Source organism: Euleptes europaea, chromosome 20 (genome assembly GCF_029931775.1).
Source record: "Euleptes europaea isolate rEulEur1 chromosome 20, rEulEur1.hap1, whole genome shotgun sequence".
NCBI lineage: Eukaryota > Metazoa > Chordata > Lepidosauria > Squamata > Sphaerodactylidae > Euleptes > Euleptes europaea.
Genome location: NC_079331.1, coordinates 12,334,943 through 12,350,148, shown reverse-complemented (window position 1 = coordinate 12,350,148; position 15,206 = coordinate 12,334,943). Strand labels below are relative to the sequence as shown.

At 45.1% G+C, this 15,206-nt stretch overlaps 1 protein-coding gene across 1 annotated transcript in view; it reads right to left on the bottom strand.

Moving 5' to 3' along the window:
- EFL1 (elongation factor like GTPase 1) overlaps positions 1-14,500 on the bottom strand; it is a 47,446-nt gene extending 32,946 nt beyond the window's left edge. The window contains exons 1-11 of the mRNA XM_056865728.1: positions 14,400-14,500; positions 13,012-13,079; positions 12,840-12,924; positions 12,135-12,268; positions 11,478-11,615; positions 9,856-10,070; positions 8,127-8,250; positions 6,596-6,672; positions 5,333-5,469; positions 3,996-4,118; positions 3,537-3,636 (exon numbers count right to left, since the gene is read on the bottom strand). Of these exons, the coding sequence (XP_056721706.1) occupies positions 3,537-3,636; positions 3,996-4,118; positions 5,333-5,469; positions 6,596-6,672; positions 8,127-8,250; positions 9,856-10,070; positions 11,478-11,615; positions 12,135-12,268; positions 12,840-12,924; positions 13,012-13,079; positions 14,400-14,490 (1,292 nt within the window). The 5' untranslated portion in view covers positions 14,491-14,500. The remainder of the gene's footprint in view (positions 1-3,536; positions 3,637-3,995; positions 4,119-5,332; positions 5,470-6,595; positions 6,673-8,126; positions 8,251-9,855; positions 10,071-11,477; positions 11,616-12,134; positions 12,269-12,839; positions 12,925-13,011; positions 13,080-14,399) is intronic.
- Positions 14,501-15,206: the final 706 nt, after the last annotated feature.

The window sequence follows — 15,206 nt, the reverse complement described above, 5'->3', positions numbered from 1 at the left end:
TGCCCTTGCATACTCCCAACAGACGAAGCTGACCAGATTCAAGTCAAACCATTAAAACAGGGTGTCGTGCAGCCACGGGATGGCGGCTGCACCACAGTGTACAAAGCAGATGTCTGCTGATGCTTATTCAGAAATAGCACTCGCAAAAAAAAAAAAAAAAAGAACCACTCTCCTTTGGTAATATGCATTTGTGATGCTGTTACTTGACATGGAGGCTAATGGCATTGCTTGCACATTTAAAAGCACGTCCTTCAAGGAATAGTGAGAATGGTAAAAGCAAGTGCGTTAGCAGATGAAATGCACACACCAGGCTTTTGGACTTACGGCGTGTGAATGAACTTCTAGCAGGAAGCAGGAATCATATCAAGCAGGATTGAAAGGGAAAGGAACAGTTTCATGGCAGTCTTGAGGAAGAGCTTTTGTGCAGATGGAGGAACAAACACCCTCCCCCTTACTTTCGCATCATGCAGTTTATTCATTTCTGGGATTTGTCAGTTTCCCAGGTGAGCCCAACCAATGTACAACCCAAGAATCTGAACCTATGTAAAACACAAGAACCTCAATGTAAAACAGGGAAAAGATACAAACCATCTCCAGCAAAGAAGGAACTTTTAAACAATAATAAAAACACACACACTTGAAACAGACACTTACCTAAAGGGCCCTGCCAAGCTGATAACCAAGCTCTGGGAAATAAAGAAGCACAAGGGGGGGGAAGGGGGGAGGAAAAATATATCCTGGGAGCCTGTAAATGCCAAATATTTCTGGGATTTTTCAGGACCCATTTTTCAGTATCCCGAAAAATCTCCAATATATTTGGTAGACCTGACTATATCCAGAAAATACCAATAAGTTGCTTTTTGGATATATATTCAGGCTCAGTATATCCAAGCGCACAACCCTAGCTGTGACTCGTACAAGACAATAACATCCAAGGGCACAAAGACCGATGCTTATTGAGGGGCCTACGGAGACCTCGACCACATTCATCACCCTGGTGGGCTGGGAGACGCAAGAGATGGACGCGCACGATGCTCTGGTTCCCCATACCTGGCGACTACTACTCATGCCAAATAGAGATGGGCTTCCTCCAGAGCTCGCTTTGACGATATACCTTCTGCCATTTTAGATGGAAGGTTTCCACATTTGCCTGTGGAGCAAAGGTGCTGCCCAGATTCGCCCTACGCAGCTGAATCAATTTCGCATACAGTACTGCATGATGAATCGTACTCTGATGTTAGAACAAGTACTATTTCCCCTCTGCTAACTCAGCTTAAGCATCTGAACTATTTTTCGGGGTTTAAGGAGTCAGACCTGATCACATATTTACTTGAAGATAAGGAGGTTTCGGTATCTTGTGTAATGGCGAAATTTTGTTATCTGGCTATGAAGAAGAGAATCGCTCTAACAAGAAAGGTTAACACAATTTATTCATAGGAGATACATACTTATCCTTAGGTGTTTCAACTAATCACAGTATGGATTTAATTTGTGATTGCATACAATTCTTTTATTGTGGAAGATTGAACTATTTTATTATGATGATGATGCTAGAGTTTGGGTCCAAGGCAGAATAATTACACAGTTCCTAGAGGCCATGAAAAATGCATGCTTGGTACAATCTTCCCAGTTCAACTTTGCATTAAAAATAAGGAAAAGACACAGAGAGAAGATGTGCAAAGTTAAAACGACTGACCCACCCAAGCACTTTGATGCAGGAAAGATCTACATCAAAAGCGATTTTCAGAGCCTAGTCCTAAACTGACTTCTTGTTCCACTCCCTTTTCCCACTACCTGTAGCCGAGAAGCACCTGCTACATAACAACTCCATCCTTAGTTTATAGGGACCCCCCCTGCTGATTTAAGTAGAGATGAAGACATACAGTGGTAGCTACAAAAACACAGCAAATTCAACATACAAACAGCTGAATTGCACCATCTAGCGGTCTATTCAAACCAGAAACAACCTTTTAAATGGGAAAAAACACACACCCAATATCCAGGGGCTGAGATCTTAAAACATCCCACAGCACCTCTTCTATACAGTTCAATCATTTTCAGGACCCAAAATATTAAACAGGCATGTTTACTCACAAGCAGAACCACTGTTACAACAATCTTAACCTTGGCATTTAAGATCAATGTGAGAACACAAGCCAAAACGGTATTATTCAGCTTGGGAGAAGAACAGGCAACCAGCTATAAGTAAGCAGACTTCAGCAGAGGATTATATGAAAGGTGCCCTATATTGAATCAGACCACTGGTCCATCGCAGTATTGTCTACTCAGACTGGCAGTGGATCTCCAAGGTCTCAGGCAGATGCCTTTCACATCACCTACTAATCAGATCCTTTAACTGGAGATGGTATTGGGGATTGATTGAACTTGGGACCATCTGCATGCTAAGCAGATGCTCTACCATTGAGCCACGGCCCCTCCCCTCCTCAGTCAAAGACTTCCTTCTCCTTTGCAAATCTTCCCCTTAGTGAGATACATGCCCAGCAGTGGAGTAATTGCCTGTGTGTAAACCTAGTGCCTGCCCCTGGACCCAATGGGTGTGGGGAGGGAGGAGGAGAGGAGACAACCTATACAGGTCCTACAGCACACTCAAAAGCAACCAGCATGATATCACCTTGAAAAACAAAAGCGTTTCTGCCAAAGGCTTGGAGAAGCACCTGAAAGAATCAGGACTAGCTCTGTATAAATTAAGGTGCATCACATGAAAAAAGAAGCCCTCTTAAATTTAACAAGCTTTGATGTCACCTTTATGTTACCTACAAAGAAGAAGAGTTGGTTTTTATATGCCGACTTTCTCTACCACTTAAGGAAGAATCAAACCGGCTGACAATCTCCTTCCCTTCCCCTCCCCACAACAGACACCCTGTGAGGGAGGTGGGGCTGAGAGAGTTCTAAAAGAGCTGTGATTAGCCCAAGGTCAGCCAAGGAGTGGGGAAACCAACCTAGTTCACCAGATTAGCCTCCGCCACTCATGTGGAGGAGTAAGGAATCCAACCCCGGTTCTGCAGACCTGAGTCCACTGCTCCAAACCACTGCTCTTAACCACTACACCATGCTGGCTCTTTTGCTCTTAAAGCACACAAATGTAACAGCTTTAAATCCTGCCTAGATTTCCAAAGGCGCAAGGGGAAGGGATGATTTTCACCAACGGGAGATCTTTGGTTACCTCCCTAAATGATTCCTTGGGATTCTCTATCCCCCTAGAGCAGCATTTCAGGAGGGCATTTTGGGTGCAGTGGGTGGGAGGAATCTGTAAAAATCACACACACACCCCAACACTCACACAAACGCACCAGCAGAAATCTAGGTGGGATTCAACCCAACACTTTGATGAGCTGGTATGAAATGGGGTCAGCCTCCACGGTTTACCATGTTGCTCTTGCCAGAAGTAGCAAACCGTGAAAGTAAGAGGCAAACCCTTTTCTCAGTTCCAAACCCCCCCAAAAAAGGAATCTTAGACCAGATCACTATGACTTAAGCGTCTAATGCCATCAGAGTGGTAGGCATCGTTTTCTCACCTTGGCTTGTTCTGTGGCAATGTCTTAGCGTCAACTGCAAACATTTTGGACACAAAGACAATGACGGGGGCAGTTTCTTCACTGCTGCATTTCATAAACGCTAAGCAAACATAAAACGAAAGAGTTACACGTCTTTCTGAGGTCTGGTCACAGAATCTCTGGTTTCCTATGCATTTGTCAAACAGCAAGCTACTAAGGGGACCCGAGGGCGCAACTTGTGCGAGACATTCCGTACGTGTGGCTCTAAGACACCCAAGATTGAATTCTGGCCAGATTTCAAAACAGAACATATTTTAGGACACTCTACATGCTACTACAAGACAGTTTACGACATCCAGTGTGTCTCCCCCCCCCTCCCACCAACAATTGTGGAAGGAGCCCTGCTTGAATGGGACTTCCAGTTACACGGAACCTTTTCTTGAAGTACACCCTTCAATTGCCTTGCCGATATTTACTCACCGTCTTTCAGATCTTGAGTTTCTTGTGGCAAAGAATCAAACGCTTTCGCCCCGACAGACATCAGTTTTTCCACTCTCTCGACGGTGATATCGAGAGGGCTCGGAAGTTTATTACAGACCATCGCTAAATTGCGGTGTTAAGGATACACAGTAATGGAAGCTGGCCCCATTCATTAATCATTTCAGCTATCTCCATTTTTTAAAGAATGGTGTAAAAATCATAGACAAGTATCCAGTAATCTGTGGTACAGCAAGACAAAAAGGTATCCCTAAAACAAGGGCTTCCCATTAGAGAGTCCTGAGATGGAATCCAGGGATCTAGCAGAATGTTAGAACATACAAAAAGCCCTGCTGGATCAGACCAAGGCCCATCAAGTCCCACAGTCTGTTCACACAGTGACCAACCAGGCGCCTCTAGGAAGCCCACAAACAAGACAATTGCAGCAGCATTGTCCTGCCTGTGTTAAGAACATAAGAAAGCCCATGCTGGATCAGACTACGGTCCATCAAGTCCAGCAGTCTGTTCACATAGTGGCTGACCAGGGGCCTCTAGGAAGCCCACAAACAACTGCAGCAGCAGCATCCTGCCTGAGTTCCAAAGCACCTAATATAATGGGCATGCTCCTCTGATCATGGAGAGAATAGGTGTGCATCATGACTAGTATCCATCTTTACTAGTAGACATGAATAGTCCTCGCCTCCATGAACATCTCCACTCCCCTCTTAAAGCCTTAGAATATAAGAACATAAGAAAAGCCCTGATGGATCAGACTGAGGCCCATCAAGTCCAGCAGTCTGTTCACACAGTGACCAACCAGGTGCCTGTAGGAAGCCCACAAACAAGACGACTGCAGCAGCACCATCCTGCCTGTGTTCCACAGAACCTACTATAATAGGCATGCTCCTCTGATCCTGGAGAGAATAGGCGTGCATCATGACTAGTATCTATTTTGACTAGTAGACATGGATAGCCCTCTCCTCCATGGATATGTCCACTCTCCTCTTCAAGCCTTCCAAGTTGGCAGCCATCCTGGGGCAGGGAGTTCCACAATTTGAAAATGCCTTGTGTGAAGAATGTTTCTGGAGGTACTAAGAAACTCATAAGGGGGTGGGGAAGAGATCAGGAATTCATTGCTGATAAAAGCATGAGGGTTCCACACTCTGTGGCTCCAGCTTTCCCCCTGACTTGGTGATTGCAATAATGCAAATAGGCAGGAGGTTGTTGGGCCCGATAAAACTCTGATACTCCCTCGTCCCCAACTTCATTCCTTTGCCGGGCTCCAAGGAAACAGCACAACCTTTCAATAAACTGTAAACAGCATTTTCCTTCAAGGATACAGAGAACAGCCTGGGATATCGGCAGCCATTGACTACAAATGGCACTAAGCTGAACTTTCGGATCTGAGTGGCGTGATTCACGAGCGCCGATCGTCAGTCCCAGAGAGGAGACTATTTTATCAATTTTTTCCTTATCTCTAAAAAAAAACAAACCACAGAAAGAGAGAGATGCAGATACAGCGGTCCTACGAATGACCTATTTTAGCACACAAACAAAAGGGGGCGAGGATCCGCGAGCTCACTGGTTAAAGAGGAGAGTTCAGCTATGCTGTTAACAGGAAACACGCACAATCTTCCTGATTCCACATCACGACAATCCACAAACAGACGTGACTTGTGGGCCATCCCACCCGACCCCCGCACTTTCAAATGGAAAAACCTCCACTATGCGTTGATCTTTGAAATATATTTGGCATAAATAATGAATACCCAGTAACGGATCCCAGTACGAGTTGATACCCAAAGTATATTTGGCTTAAATAACAAATACACAGCCGTGGATAAGTATGGAAGAAGCGGCATGAACGGGTTAGAGTGTAGGACTAAGATCTAGGAGAACCCAGGTTTGAATCTCTGTTTTGCCAAGGAAGCTCATTGGATGGCCCTAGGCCAGTCATGTGGTCTCAACCTAACTTAATCTCACAGAGTTGCTGTGAGGATGTAACAGAGAAAGAGGAGCTGGTTTTTATATGCCAACTTTCTCTACCACTTAAGAATCAAACCACCTTACAACCACCTTCCCTTCCCCTCCCCACAACAGACACCCTGTGAGGTAGGTGAGGCTGAGAGAGCTCTAACACAGCTGTGACTTGCCCAAGGTCACCCAGCTGGCTTCGTGTGTACGAGTGGGGAATTCCACCCGGTTCACCAGATTAGCATCTGCTGCTCATGTGGAGGAGTGGGGAATCAAACCCGGTTCTCCGATCAGAGCCCACCACTCCAAACCACCGCTCTTAACTACTACACCATGAACACATGAAGCTGCCATATACTAAATCAGACACTTGGTCCATCAAAGTCAGTATTGTCTACTCAGACTGGCAGCGGCTCTCCAGGGTCTCAGGTAGAGGTCTTTCCCATCACTGATTTGCCTGGTTCCTTTATCTGGAGATGCCGGGGATTGAACCTGGGACCTTCTGCATATCGAGCAGATGCTCTATCACTGAGCCACAGCCCCTCCCATGCTGGAGAATGATGCTAGCAGCTTTGGTTCCCCTCTGGGCAGTAGGGAAGTAAGAGTCAGATTTAGGGGCAATTGCTTACCTTTTCATAACAGCTTCGTAGAGGCTCCATATGTTGTCCAGAACCAGCTGCACAAACAAAGGCTTCTTCCCTTTCGACTAGAAGAAAATAAAATACATTATTCCAGGGAGGATCTGGTGATGGCCATTGGTCTAGATAACATTTTAAAGGGGGCTGGGCCAATTTATGGAGGAGAGGCGGCCGGTGGCTGGCTATGAGCCACGAAAGTTGAGTGACACCTCCAGATTCAGAGTCAGCATGCCCCCCCAAGTGTTCAAAGCTGGGGAGCAGCCAGAACCTAAAAACTGAGGCCACGGGTCCCTGCTTGTGGGCTTCCCTGTACCATCTGACCAGCTACTGTTGGAAAGAGGATGCTGGACTGGGCGGACCACTGGCCCAACCAGCAGGGCTTATCCCATGGATATGTTTGGCAAGTGCGGGGGGGGGGGGCTACCTTCTGACACAAAAGCGCATTCTGATCTGCAGAACCCACCTCAATATTTTTTTTCAAAAGAAACTGGACATTAAACCCAGCCCACTGTGAACAGAAAGCTCACGGAGGAATATCCTGAAGGTACGGCAGAGCACTGACCTCCCCCCGTCCAAGCATGCTATGGTACAAGGCTACAACAGGGAACGGGAAGCCTATTATGTGCTGCTCATAGCTTCCTCCTGCCCTGACCTGGATGGCCCAGGCTAGCCTGATCTCGTCAGATCTCAGAAGCTAAGCAGGGTCAGCCCTGGTTAGTACTTGGATGGGAGACCACCAAGGAATACCAGGGTTGCTGTGAAGAGGAAGGCACTGGCAAACCACCTCTGTTAGTCTCTTGCCATGAAAACCCCAAAAAGGGGTCACCATAAGTCGGCTGCGACTTGACGGCACTTTACACACAAACACATAGCTTCCTCCAATCTGTCCCCCGCACAGTGCTGGGTATACACCTACTCAGCAATCAGCCAGCAGAGGCTGTTGACTTTGACAGCATCAAATCACCTGTTGTCATGGGGGGGGGGAGGACTAAGAAGGACGGAAAACACATTCGTTTGGCCCATACCAAAATCGGTTGGGAGGTGCAGAAACTCAGTGCAAGAGCCTCTGCTTTGCATGCAGAAGGTCCCAGGTTCAATCCCCGGCATCTCCAGTTAAAAAGACCAGGCAGTAGGTGAGGTGAAAGACCTCCGCCTGAGACCCTGGAGAGCCGCCGATCTTGAGTAGACAGCACTGATCTTGATGGACCGAGGATCTGATCCAGTATAAGGCAGCTTCATGTGTGGATGGCTGTCACAGGGGACAAAGAGCCTAACTGTGCCCTGCTTCTAGTCCAGTGTATATCATTACAAATGGGGCCACATCAAGAGAATCTGTGGATGGGCAGCATTCACTGAACCAGGGTTCCTGTTGTTTAAAAGCCCACTCTTCAAATATAAAACAGCACTGTCGCCTATTTTAATCAACCGCTTGCCAGTTAATTTGCAAACCTTGGCAGACAGGAACACAAAGAGAATAGCAATGAGTTTTAGGGTTAGCCAAAGAGGAGCTCAGCAACACTACCTGGTCACTTTTCATAATCTTCTTGGCTTTCACGTTCAGGTAATAGTCTCCCCACAACGTCTTCAGCAGTACTGATGGCTTGATTCCAATCTTCTGGCTATACAGCTTTGCAAAATGTTCGATGCTGGAAACAAAGGAAGCAAGTTCTTGATAATGAGCGCGTCTAAATAAAGACTAGGATTTTCACAGCAAGGCATCTGTGTCAACCGACATAAGCCACCGGGCAGAACACATTTGACAAGCGGAGCTACATTCTGCCTGGGAAACAGACGCATGCATAAAGTGGCGGCAGCAGGAATAAGCCGATGTATGGCGTCTCCAGACACACTTGGTCGTTTTACTAAGCGTCCACAGGCCACAAACACCTGATCCGGTTTATGGTGACTGGGGTTCGCTCACATACTCTACATGAAAACTCGCATGTGTGAATGAGCAGCTACAGATCTAAAACCCCAGAAATGGCAGGTTATAACAAATCAATGTGACGCTCGATTTAAGAAGTTAAACGGTCTTACGTTCATTTAATTTCCTTTATGCCCCACCTTTCTCCACAACTCGGGAGCCACGGTTGTGTACATAGTTTTCCCCTTCTCCTTTTCATCTCGACAACCCCTTTGCAAAACAGATTAGGCTGACAGCATCAAGATGACTCTCCAAGCTTTCGTGGCAGAGGGGAGATCTATATATATAAAGATCTCCCCTCTGCCACGAAAGCTTGGTGAGTGAGGCTATCATATTTTGGTCACATTATGAAAAGACAAGAGTCACAGGAAAAGACAATCATGCTAGGAAAAATTGAGGGCAGCAGGAAAAGAGGAAGACCCAACAAGAGATGGATTGACTCAATAAAGGAAGCCCTCAATGTGCAAGATCTGAGCAAGGCTGTCAAAGATAGGACATTTTGGAGGACATTGATTCATAGGGTCGCCATGAGTTGGAGGCAACTTGACGGCACTTAACACACACACACACACACACACACACACACAAACTTTGCATCCTAAAATGAAAGTATACTACAGGACCCTGTAACAGAACAGCAAAATGGCTTCCCCATCAAAAGAAGAAGAGTTGGTTTTTATATGCCAACTATCTCTGCCACTTAAGGAAGAATCAAACCGGCTTACAATCACCTTCCCTTCCCCCTCCCCACAACAGATACTGTGTGAGGTCAGTGGGGCTGAGAGAGCTCTAAGAGAGCTGTGACTAGCCCAAAGTCACCCAGCTGGCTTCATGTGGAGGAGTGGGGAAACCAACCCAGTTCCCCTGATTAGCCTCCGCCGCTCATACGGAGGAGTGGGGGAATCAAACCCGGTTCTCCAGATCAGAGTCCACCGCTCCAAACCACCGCTCTTAACCACTACGCCATGCTGGCTCTTTGATTGATTGATTCAACTGCCTGTTTTCTTCCCATACCTTTAGTCTCTCCTGACTTCACCCACCCTGTGAGGTAGGTGGGGCTGAGAGAGCGTGACTGGCCCAAGGAAACACGGGAAACAAATCCCATTCACCAGATTAGCCTCCGCCGCTGATGTGGAGGAGTGGGGGATCAAACCTGATTCTCCAGATTGGGCTCCACCGCTTTTAACCACTACACCATAAGAAATTATGGCAACAACTTAGCTTTTTGCACACACAATAATTATGTGTACAAAATGACCACTCTGAGGGTCCAATGGGCTCAGTAGAAAAATCAGAACAAACCACCGATTGGTAGTCAGTAACTCACCCAAAGCCCCAGCCGTCAATCGCACTGGCAAATACCACGTTTCCCTGATCTGGCGAAAAGTAAAGGTGCGAATCGTCGGTGCATTCCAAACCCGCACTCCAGTCGTACACTTGGTCTCTGTGAGCAGAATCAGACGTCAGCTGAGTTTCCGTGTCTTTCTCAGCCCTTTCTTCAAGCACTTTTGAAGTGAAGAGAGTCGCAGTGATGGCATTCACCTAAAGATATTCCTCTGATTTATTTCTAGCTTTATGGTGCCACCTATTGGACCCTAAATAGGCTCTCACTGTGGTTGACGTCAAAGCCCATCCCCTAAATTTTATGCTGACGCACAAAGAAATACAGCACCAACCATGGAAATACAGCACCTACTATAGCAGCAGTGCTATCAAAACTGAAACAGTAAGCGACACCCCAGAAGTGGCTTATAAAAACATAAGAAAAGCCCTGCTGGATCAGACCAAGGCCCATCAAGTCCAGCACTCTGTCCACACAGTGGCCAACCAGGTGCCTCCAGGAAGCCCACAAGCAAGACGACTGCAGCAGCATTGTCCTGCCTGTGTCCCACAGCACCCAAGATAATAGGCATGCTCCTCTGATCCTGGAGAGAACAGGTATGAATCATGACTACTATCCATTTTACTACTATCCATTTTAACTAGTAGCCATGAATACCCCTCTCCGCCATGAACATGTCCACTCCCCTCTTAAAGCCTTCCAAGTTGGCAGCCATCACCACATTTTGGGGCAGGGAGTTCCACAATTTAACTATGCGTTGTGTGAAAAAAATACTTCCTTTTAGCTGTTTTGAATCTCTCTCTCCTGCTTCAGCAAATGACCCCGCGTTCTAGTATTATGGGAGTATTATGGTTGAGGCCAGCTACGGTTCCTATATATAAAGGCTGGCCTCCCTAACCTCCCCACTTCGAGTAACACCTTTTATTCCATCTGGCGCCTTCCGTCTGCTCACCTAGCTAGTTTGTTGTATTGTGATTTGTATGTTTAGAGGCGCCTAGGTAATTTAGTATAGTGATTATACGATTTTATAGGGCCATTTTAAAATGTTTTAATACTTTTATTGATTAATAAGATTTTTATATTCTATAAGCTGCTCTGAGCCTGGCTTTGGCCAGGGAGAGCGGGGTAACAAATGGAAATAATAAATAATAAATAAGTCAGACTAAGACCGCCAGAATTAAAACTGCTTCCACTAGTGTAGAAACATACTCTGTATTTATATCAGTTTAAACAATGTTATACATAGTTGCTAAAATTAACAACTATTTGTTATTTGTAACATACATATATATATAATGTATATATAGAAATTGTATTAAAAATTGGAATTAGTATACAGTATGATGGATACATTTTGTTGCTTATCTTTGATATTTCTGGCACTCATATTCCCCATTCTTTATGCTTGTGATAGCAACTGAAGGGTAGCTGTGGTTTTGACCGGCAGAAGCTCCTGAAAACTTTTCCCAGATAGCCCCATGAAGGCTACATTACACTTGTCCAAATGGGACAGCAAGTGGGGCCTTGGTTTACTTGCTGTTCTTTCTACTATGCAAGCCTCAACCTTTCAGCTGATTATAAAACAGACGTTCAGCCTTTTAGCATACCTGTTCCAGGATGTTCTTCAGATGAGAATAGGCTTCCTGGGGCGTGAACTTGAGCTCCATTATGAGCCGATCTATTTTATTAATCACTAAGACCGGACGAATGTTTTCTAGCCAGGCCTGTCGCAAAACTGCATGTGTCTAGCAAAAAAAAAGGGAGAATATTACGTGAAAGGACATAATGTCATGGAACTGGCAAACGCAAGCACCTTGCTAAACAGAGGTGGCCTGATGCAAATGAATCAGGGTGCATTAGAACTACTTTTCAGAACTATGCACCACCACTATGCACAGTAGTGAGGAACAAGGGTTAGAAACAGGTATGCCCCTCAACAAAGTGAGAATCAGAACCCTGATGCAGGTTGAGTTCTGAACATTTCGCTCTTGTAGCTACACTAATGAAGATATCCCTCTTACTGCTGGTAAACCAAAACTTACTGAGGCTGATACACATCTGGATCTCCGTTCTGTCTTATGCAGATTCCAGACTGCTGACTACATACCCCTAGACCTCACACACCACCTTCATAACATTTTCAGTGATCAAGACACCCTAGCCACTGCACAAGGTTTATCAGAGTCTCCCCTAGCTGAAGATGTTGTTGCCTTTAAGAACATTTTAACTTATTTTCCCCCCAAATATGCTCCCCCCACCATCACCTGTGGACAGACTCCTTCCACAGCATCAACCACAACAATGCAACCATCGCAAAGTCTGACAGCCGTAGACACTTCAGAGGAAAAATCCACGTGGCCAGGGGAATCTATTAGGTTGATAAGATACTCCTGATCATCTAGAAGAAGAAAAAAGTTATTTTAAAAGTGAGCATTTCACAAGCATACTTGCCCCCTTGGAAGGCAGTTATAGCACATGGTTTCATATACAACAGGTCAGATCAAGCCAATTATTCCCTTCTCTCTCAACCTATTCCTACTTCATTACAACCCTTCACTCTACTCTGCTTTTGCCCACGCAGGTCCTGTGATTCCCCAGAACAGCCCTTTTCGGTGGTCACAGGGAGACCCATCCTGTGCACCAGCCAGCATGGTGTAGTGGTTAAGAGCACCAGACCCTAATCTGGAGAATCAGGCTTGATTCCCCACTCCTCCACATGAAGCCTGCTGGGTGACCGTGGGCTGGTCACAGCTCTCTCAGAATTCTTTCAGCCCCACCTACCTCACAAGGTGTCTGTTGTGGGGAAGGGAAGGCAACTGTAAGCTGCTTTGAGATGCCATAAAGGTAGACGGAAAAGCAGGGTGTAAAAACCTACTCTTCTTGTTCTTCAGCAGTATTTGTACTGGAAATTTCTTGATCTTAATAAACACAACCCAAATGCTATACACAGAATACACTAGCTACATTACCTTTCCCAAACAGCAAGGTAATTGCACTGGATTTCATTGTAATTCCTCGAATCTGCTCGTCTTCTCTGCTGTCCAAATATCTCAGCTGTGCGAATTAGAACAAAATGAATGATTTGCATGTGAGAAAGTGTGGCTGGAGAAAACGTAAGTCTGGAAACTGAAAATCGTGTACCTTTCCTGCCAGTCTACTGGAGATTATTCCATTGCTAGAAATCAGACAATCAGCTAAAGTTGTCTTGCCTAGGGAACAAAAAACAAAACACAAGACGTTAGGACAAAAAGCACAAACCGGCATGAAACAACACTTCTGCCGGACATATCCCCTACCTAGCATTTACAATTTTTCTCCTCAATCCATGTCCAAAGCACACATGGAATAATATTGTAGAGTTCATGCAACCCCCAGACTTGATCAATGTGTCCGAGTAGGATCTGGAAGTCCCCAGTTTCTAATCCCTCCTTTTGATGTGGAAGCTCACTGGGTGACTTTGCTCCAGTCACATACTCTCTGCCTAACTACCTCACAGGGGTAGTTGTTATGAGGATAAAAGGGAGGGAAGGTGAATGACATAATCTACTCTGGGTCCCCATCAGAGAGAATGGTGAGGTATAAATGACATAAATAATCAAGGGTTAAAAAGTTATGGGCATTACAGACTGGTCTGTTTGCCCTACCTGCAACCTACTTATTAATTACACAGTTACCTTTTCTCTTTGCTGGAGCGACAGGTTAGTCCTGCCACAGTTGGAAAACCTTCATCCACACCTGCCCCTTCATGTTCGAACACTGTTGCTCACACAAAGATTAGCAAGTCAGGAAGACTATTTCTCAGCCCTGCTCCCAACACATGCTCATGGAGGATGGTTTAGGATGCAGACTTGCACATAACACGCAGTCTTGCAGGGGAAAACCACAGCAATCTGAGCGCTTGCCCTACTGAACTTCTGCATCTTTTTTCTTTCCCGCACCATTGGACACAAGTTACATTATTTTAAAAATTTTAATGAAGAGGGATTTACAATATCAGAAACTGTTAAACCAAATTTGAAAACCATTTATTAGCTACTAGTTTATTAAGACGTATCTGCTTTGCTCATTTGAGCAGGGTCTTCTGCAGGTGCCAACCTGCAAGTGGGCAAAATCAACACCTGCCGGTACACATGTTTATTCAGCCATGTATCTAGTTGCCGGCCCTGACCTGGATGGCCCAGGCTAGCCTGATCTCGTCAGATCTCAGAAGCTAAGCAGGGTCAGCCCTGGTTAGAATTTGGATGGGAGACCACCAAGGAATACCAGGGTTGCTGTGCAGAGGAAGGCACTGGCAAACCACAGTCTCTTGCCATGAAAACCCCAAAAGGGGTCGCCATAAGTCGGCTGTGACTTGAAGGCACTTTACACACACACATCTAGTTGCCACCTACAAGAGAGGTGCTACAAGGCAGTAACCAACCAACTTCACGGCACAAAGCCTGTTTAGGACCAGGCATCTTCATCAAAAAGATTCAAGATGCTGTGCGATCAATGAGAGTTATTGTTCAATGCACGGAAGTTCCTCTTACCGTGGTCTACGTGAGCTAGTATACATATATTCCTGATGCAGGCCGTCTTTTTCTGAAGTCCAGTCATCTTGCTCAAATTAGTGAGAACCATGGCTGGATAGTCTGCGGCAAATGAAAGCATTTTAATAGAAGTTCAAGCAGAGAACTTTTCAGAAAGCTGCGAGGTTATAGGAAAAGTTCAATGCTGTAATAATAGGCAGAGTTAATTTGCTGTAAACCAACTGCTTTAAATGGGCACAAAACTGGAATATCTTGCTTTAATGATACTGTTCGTATGGCCAGTCCTAAACAATGTCACACTGAGATAAAAAAAAATTAAAGAAAAAGAAAAATTAAAAAGAACTATCTAGACAAAACTGGAATATCTATGCCTAGCAATATAATAAATAAATAATAAATAAGTAGTAAAGTAGCATACAAGTATCAGGCAAAAAAGAATTGAAAAAAAACAAATATGAAATGAAACAAATTAAATAGCACACACATAACAAAAGGTAAAACAGCATACAGACATCAGCCAAAAAAGAATAAAAAAAAACAAATATGAAATGAAACAACAAATTAAATAGCCCACACACACATAATAAAAAGTAATTCACAGTGGGCAGCCGTGTTAGTCTGTCTGCAGTAGTAGAAAAGAGCAAGAGTCTAGTAGCACCTTAAAGACTAACAAAAATGTTTTCTGGCAGGGTATGAGCCTTCGTGAGCCACAGCTCCCTTCTTCAGATACAGCTGGAATGTGAACCCATCTGTCTTTAATTCCCAGTGAGTAGCCGTGTTAGTCTGTCTGCACTAGGAGAAAAGGGC